The following is a 7168-nucleotide window of genomic DNA, read 5'->3' as shown; positions in this document are numbered from 1 at the left end:
CTGAAGCGATCGTTCATCTCTTCATGTATTTTTTGTCAATTAGTGAATTTTTAATTCTTGAATTTTGTTGGCTTCGACCAAGCAAGATACTATTTTTGATAACTCATCAAGAGACTTTTTTGCCAGATCTCTGTATTACCACTCATATTTGATGTGTCGTTTGTATAGTTACTGGAAGATATTTCAGTTCCCATGACGTGACGTTGTTGCCGCATGCAACGTAGTAAATAATGTCTTTTATTTACTAAAACGTGTAAATGTTCGAAAAGTTTAATTCCATATTTTTATATAGTGCAGAGTTGTCACAGATATTTTTCAACATTATTACATGGAAGTAGGTTTTGGATTCTGATATAGAAACGTTTTAAGCACAGTTCTTTTTTCGATTTCTAAACAGAAATCTGAAGTTTTTGTTTTGCGTTTTACAAGGTGAAAATTCAAATTGACATCAGCATTTTTCTTGATTATTTCGTAAAAAAAGTGTACAAAATAAGTTTTCAAAATCGCAACCTGCTATAGAACATCCGTTTTTAGTGACCTAATGATACGCAAGTAGTGTTACACCAATCAGCAAGAGAGAAAGGTGGTGTTCCCATTGCGTGAGGTCCAACTCCTCATTAATAACTTCGAAGTTGTCCTAATCAGAGACAATCAACGACCCAAAATGTCGTCATCCTGTGCATCTTATCGAGTAGTGTTCCGCAAGTCAACTTTAAGGTTGCATTTGTTTTGTGCAATTGTTCTCATCGTTTTAACCTGCAGCCCCCCTCACGTAGCAGCTCACGGAACCCATCACAGGTGAGAAAGTTACTGATGCAGATTCTAATTAACTCTCCCGATTAATTTAGGCATCACTGGTAAACATTTTTCATTGATGCAACATGATATGTAAATCAGCTGTAGAAAAGTGCTAGATAATGTTAAGTGAGAAAATTATATTAGAGCAGAGAGAAATTGTAAAAACCCAAAAATTGGACATCTTGCGTCGGACATTTTGTTGCAATGGATCAGCTACTTGAACTCTTTTCCAACAATTTACACAATGAGAGCCTCGAAAACTGATCTTTATGGCGATTTCTCATCTTCCCCTTTTAGACCTAGTTCTTTTGAGTTCATGATTTGTGTTAAGATGAAATAAATTACGAAGACTATTTGAAGATCTATTTGGTTAGCTGGGTTTTGAAGTTTACATCTGTTGTAGATCTCCAGAACCCAATCCAACTGCTGGATCTAGTGGAAGTCACCACCCGCAACAGCAGCAGATGTATTCTCAAGAGGGTGTGAGTCTGGATCAGGCCAAGATCAGACTGGAACAGTTGCGCAGTGGAAGAGTGCTGGATGGGAGCGAAGAAAAACATATCAGGTCAGTTGCATTTGCTTCAAATCGTTCAGATCTCTCCCACCCTCGAGATTGGTGGAAAACATCTTGAATCCCGTTGAGTTCCTATGATGTACTTGACTTACAACTGATTTGAATCAATTTTTTGTATATTTTCCAACGCGTCTATTATTTACCTCATTTAATAAAACAATGCGATGTTAAAAATCTGATGAAAGCTTTTTGTGCGCTAAGACAAATATATAGTCTTGCTTCGTCACGAAAGTCCGTCAGAAGTAATGTATGCGTGCTGGTTGTACATCGATTTTATTGGTCGTAGGGAGCACCTTGAGCAGATAGCAAAGTTGAATGAGGGAGAGATGACTGAGGAAGAGAGAGCTCTCCACTTCTTCTACCTGCACGACATGGACAGTGACACTAGACTAGACGGACTAGAGATACTACACAGCATCATGGAAGTATGTAACTTATTATGTAACACTGCTAAAATTAGACTGGTTGAGAAATGTTTTTCAAAATTCTGATCTATTCTGCCCCCCCCCCCCCCCCAGCTCAGTGGGCTTATATCTTTTACGCCCCCCAGGCGCACGTGCTATTTTTTACATGGTAACGTGCTATATAACAACATTTAATTTGTAACTGGGGGTCATAAAAACACTGGGAGCCGAAACAATAAATCCCAAAATTCATGTATAGCATGTCTCCGATACTTTTGCGCGTTTGATCACTTCGATTGTTGTTCTTAATAACTCACATCATTTTTGACCATGCAGAGAAATCGATCATTCTGAAATGTCCTGGACTTGTGATTGGCACGATTGGATGCATTGGTTTTGATACCCAAGCAATCAGGATGCACTTTAAGTTAGAACACGTTAAGCTGAGACATAATGTATTTAAAACTTTGTGCAGTTGTTTTTTTGTTTATCAAATATTCGGGATGATGAGTCGGTATACTGTTGATAACAAAGAGCTCAAGTTTGATATTAGATAGCAGCAAAGGCTATTGAAATTTGAAATCATAACTATTGAAATTTGAGCATATATATAACTTTTACATCCACCAGGTGCATGTGCTTATTTTTTACACTCGTTACAACAGTAAATTGTAATGGGAGGGGGGAAGAGGCAGAATAGATCCGAAGTTGGTTTCAAATAAAATTACACGCTCGCCTCGACTGTGGCGGAACCATATTGAAAATGAAATGGATGCTCACTTGTAATGTTGAATACGTTTAAATATCACTAAATGAGAAAACTATTATCTATAACTTTTAACGCATTAAGTAGGCTTAGTTGTTGGGTTTCGTTCCGTTCATAAGTTTATTTTTTGCACACAATAACAGGTTTTTTGACGCTTTCATAAATGGTCTGTATGTATCATAAGGAGTTGACATTTCGGGGAAAATTCAACAGCTTTTTCTTATTCTGAGGCTTTTAATTGTTTAAGGTTGAACACGAAGGTGAAGAACAGAAGAATAGTCAAGCCGACGGGAACAAGCAAGGAGGGCAAAATGAACAAAAGGTGAGTGTTTAATTGCTCTCGAAGAGGAACAGTTATTGTAAAAAGTGCGTGTCTTTTTTAAGTAAAATTTTTGCTTGACCGTTTTTTGGCTTTTCCTTTTTGAGTGACTTCTACGCTCATGACTTTTTGCGTGATCTAAAATTCTCTCGCAATTTCAACCAGCTGAACTCAATTGGCGGCAATTTAATACTAAAAGTCAAATGATAAGTGCGCCGAAATTGGTCTTTTTTTCATTTTATCTTAATAGTGGTGTATATACACTATGGTACCAAAAAGCTACGTACACCTAAAGAGTTTTTAATAGCCGCACAGCGATAGCTGGGGCTATTATTGGCCTTCTCTTGGTTTTTTTTATTTCGTCGTCAGGGTTTTTGTTACGACCATATGACGTCACAGCCACTTTTTGTTCATTCGCTCATGCATTTCAACTAAATTGCATGTGTGACGTCATTTTTCGCTCTTAGTGGAGCGAGTTTTTTGTTCACGCCCGTGATTAAATTTTTGGTCACACTTGACTTACCTCACTCTCAAAAATGACTTCCTCACTTTGAATTTGACTTTTATTTACTTTAATTCAAAGAGATAAGGTCAAATGGGTGTGTGTCACTCTAAATGAAGGTTATTTGAGATCAGCTAATAGGCAGCAATATCTTATACAGATTTTTAAACAAAATATAACAGATCAGCCTTCAATGAAAAGACGAATTTTTTGGTCTGTCTTTTTTACTAGTTTTTTAGACGGCCGATCTACGAATCTATTGCGGCTATTTTCTGGCAATCTGCCAGCTATGTTTAAAAAGGAATACAAACAACAAATAAAATAACATTCTGAGTTCAAATTTGTTCTCTAATAACGCGTCATTACACCGATAGCTTTTTTAACGTCTGATAGACGGTTTGTATAGTTTTCATACAGGTTTCTCACGACGTCTGCGTCAATTTCAATTCAAATTTCATACACTTTTTCTTCTAAAGTTTCCCAAATAACTGTCTGTTTTCGTAATCGTTGCTTCAAAATCGCCCATGAATTTTCAATAGGATTCAGATCTGGACTGTGCTGGCCATTCCAGTACCTTTCACTCGTTTTCGTGGAAGAAATTGCCAATAATCTTTGATTTATGCACAGGAGCATTATCTTGTTGAAAAATAATGTCCAGGAAATGCATTTTTTTCGTAAGTCTTAAAAATTTTCAAATAACCGATAGCGTTAAGCTTGTTTGGACACTTAACAAGCAGTTTGCGTCCATCTGATCGTAATGCACCCCAAAACATAAGTGATCGTTTGTCCGAACTCAAATTTTTTGTGTTTTTTCCAAGAAATCTCGTTCCATTTCTTCAAAAAAACTAACAATTCCGTCGCTCGAGATGCGCAATCTTGTTTCATCAGTAAAAACATTCTGCCAAAACGAGAACGGCTTCTTGAGCATATTGATTAACCATTTTGAACAAAAACACTTGCTTTTCTTCTTCAAACTGACTGTTTTTGCAGCATTTCTCAAAAAAACGCCATATTTTTTGAGAATTCGTCTAACTGTACCTCTGGAAACTGTCTCGTGGCAAGAGAAGGCGTTATGAGCCACTCGAATGCGTTCGAGTGAGGTTTTGGGATCTTTCAAAACGTCGACAACTAATTTCTGATTTTTTGACAATTTGGGGGGTCTTCCGCTCGACTTTTGGGCCTCGAGACTGTTGTTTTTCAGGTAACATTTGTATGCATACCGTGCACTGGATCTTGATTTCAAGTTGAGTTCTTTTTGTATTTTAGACCATGAAAATCCGACATCTCTTAGCGTAACAACTTGGCAAACGGTAAAAGAACAAAGCGGTTTAACCATCTTTTCTGTTTAAGCGGAGAAAGTGAGAATGAAATTTCTCTTAAAACTTCTAAATTTCTCACCTTTTTTCACGCCTCAACGCAAATCATGCTTTGAAAGCAGAAATCTTGCTGTACGTAGCTTTTTGGTACCATAGTGTATATTAACCTCTAACAGTCCACCCTTCCCCGGAGCGAAGAAGGTTGCAGTTGATTAGAGCTCCCACTAGTCATTCGAGTGCAATTCTTCAACGTTAGTCGGTTATGTTTTAAACTTTTTATTCTCATCAGACTATGCATGAAATTGATTTAATTGATGTAAAGTATTATCAAATTTGATTCAAGGTTAAATTATTAAACTGTGATAATGCCTGGGTCAATCGGGTGTCAGCTGTTCTGAAACAAATTTAGGAAATCGTTTTCCGTATGTATGATTATGCAAATTTAGGTTTGTTCCTCATAATCGGATTGAGCAACGATTATATAAATATAAGAACAGTTGGCTTTGAAAAAGCAAGAAAACTGATAGTTGTAAACTGAGGTTTGGATTTTTTGTAGGAGCACGGTTCCAAAACTGAGGAAGAGAAAGGGAAAGAAGAAAAGAAAGCGGAAGAGGAAAGAGATCACCCTCGAAATTGGTCTCTCAATGAAATTGTGGAACACATTGACTCACTCTTGAGAGACTACGACAAGAATAACGACGGGTTAGAATCGAATGTTAATACCCTCTCATCCCCCTCGCTTTTGTGCTAGATGATTATAATTTGGTAAAGGGTTGTCTGCCCTTTCACTTCTCCCTTCATCAATCATTTGAACTCGCCACAATTACCCCTCTATCATGCCACCCCAATTTTAATTCCTTAATTAATTGGTACAATTTCCATTAAGTATGTGCAGGGATTTGGAGAGGGGTTTTGGGGCGAAAAGTTGGCAGGGTCGGGGTGCAAAGATATGTTGAAAATTGGTGATTAAATGATTCGGGGTGTAAAGAAGTCGAACCGCTGTAATCTGGCGATTGTAGCAGCCGACGCTAATTTGTAACTGGAAATATGGAATGTAGACATCAAAAGGAATCGTTCCTTTTTATTGGGCATTATGATATGGATAGTTTGGTTTAGGTGAAATGACATGTAACTTGTGCTGAAACATTGCTCTTTCTCTCTGAGCACAATACTGTTGGTATACCTGAGTTAGAGAACGATATAACACACTAAATTTGTTCGCCTTATTTGAAACTATCTAATGTTACTGTAATGTATGGCGCGAACAAAAACTCCCTCTTGAAAATTTTGGTATTTTCTGAGAATGTAAGTTCCTTTGTTCGACATCTCTTTATAGAATCTTAGTTAATCGCAAAATTATCATTAGTTCAAGTCAGGAACAAACCAAATTATCATTTTGGACAAATTTTGGACTTGCAACCCACGCCAAGTCTCTCGTCATTGGGTAAGGCTTGTGCATGATCATTTTTATTTGTAGTGTTTAAATTACGGAAATAATAATAATAACAAAAAATAAAGTAATCCACGGGTTCGCATAAAACCCGGTTATTGCTCATACTTTGGTTTAATTGTGGTCAGAAATTGAATCTCAGAATTCAAATTTATAAGCGTCTCCGATGTCCCCCGCTCTTTTGGTGCCTTGATAAATGAACTCATTCTTGGGGTGCTTTATTGAGGTTCAACTTCTTTTCACCGCGTTTCATTTAACACCTCAAATCCCTACCTATACCTCAATTTGTGAGTTAATACCGAAATTCTCCACCCAAAACCCTGTATACTTATTGCTATTCTTTAATGTTAATGCCAATTATATAAAAGTTTAAAATCAGTTGCAATGATGGAGGGTGAAGTTATTAGGAGCTAAAAGGCGGGACACCCTTCATTCTATAAACTGATTTTGCTATCATTATTAGCCATCTGCTAAATTTTTCGGAAAATCCTCAATTAACATATCTTGCGTTAACTGTGTCACATGATAGAAGACGGAGAGTTCGTTCTGTTTCAGGTACATAGACTTCTATGAGTTCAAAGAGATCATTAAAAGGACAAGAGAATCTAGAGAAGCTGAAGAGGATAAAACTAGACAGCAGCAGACATCCGATCAGGCCAAAGGATCCGAGCTATGATTTCGAAAAACATACTAAACTTTCTGGATGTTCAAGCATAATCACAAAAGCCAAGCTAAGACTCGAAATCCAGTAAGAAGCTATTTTTGTCTATCCGTGATGGTGAGGGCTTGCAGCTGTCATTGTTCAATAAGACACATTGTTCTTCCTGTTTTAAAGCACCCTTCCAAACTTTTTTGAAGGCTGTATTAAAAATAATCTCAACTTCGTATTATGGTTATCAATAGTAAAAAAGCAGCAATTTTTGGCTGAACATGGGCTCTTCTACAGTTCCGTTCATAATTTTGGATCCATGAAATTTACTAGTTTTGTCGCAAACTATTACATTTGGAGTAATTTCTGAAGCACAGAAGTAAAAAAACC

At 37.0% G+C, this 7168-nt stretch overlaps 1 protein-coding gene across 1 annotated transcript; it reads left to right on the top strand.

The window, feature by feature from the left end:
* The first annotated feature begins 498 nt into the window (after positions 1-498).
* On the top strand, positions 499-6953 carry LOC142338687 (uncharacterized). The gene is made up of 6 exons (XM_075388553.1): positions 499-798; positions 1202-1363; positions 1659-1797; positions 2790-2864; positions 5236-5381; positions 6685-6953. The coding sequence occupies exons 1-6, from the start codon at positions 665-667 to the stop codon at positions 6803-6805; spliced, it is 777 nt and encodes a 258-aa protein (XP_075244668.1). The 5' UTR covers positions 499-664; the 3' UTR covers positions 6806-6953.
* The last annotated feature ends 215 nt before the right edge of the window (positions 6954-7168 follow it).

Source organism: Convolutriloba macropyga, chromosome 4 (assembly GCF_964194025.1).
Source record: "Convolutriloba macropyga chromosome 4, txConMacr16.3, whole genome shotgun sequence".
Lineage (NCBI taxonomy): Eukaryota > Metazoa > Xenacoelomorpha > Acoela > Convolutidae > Convolutriloba > Convolutriloba macropyga.
The sequence above is the reverse complement of the archived record's forward strand: the minus strand, read 5'-3'. Positions and strand labels throughout refer to the sequence as shown.

What these genes read in the sequence shown, in the direction of transcription:
- LOC142338687 (XM_075388553.1), top strand. Translation starts at nt 665, where the DNA reads ATGTCGTCATCCTGTGCATCTTATCGAGTAGTGTTCCGCAAGTCAACT. An exon ending in GCTCACGGAACCCATCACAG is followed by an intron (nt 799 to 1,201) that starts GTGAGAAAGTTA and finishes CATCTGTTGTAG; the next exon opens with ATCTCCAGAACCCAATCCAA. An exon ending in TACGACAAGAATAACGACGG is followed by an intron (nt 5,382 to 6,684) that starts GTTAGAATCGAA and finishes GTTCTGTTTCAG; the next exon opens with GTACATAGACTTCTATGAGT.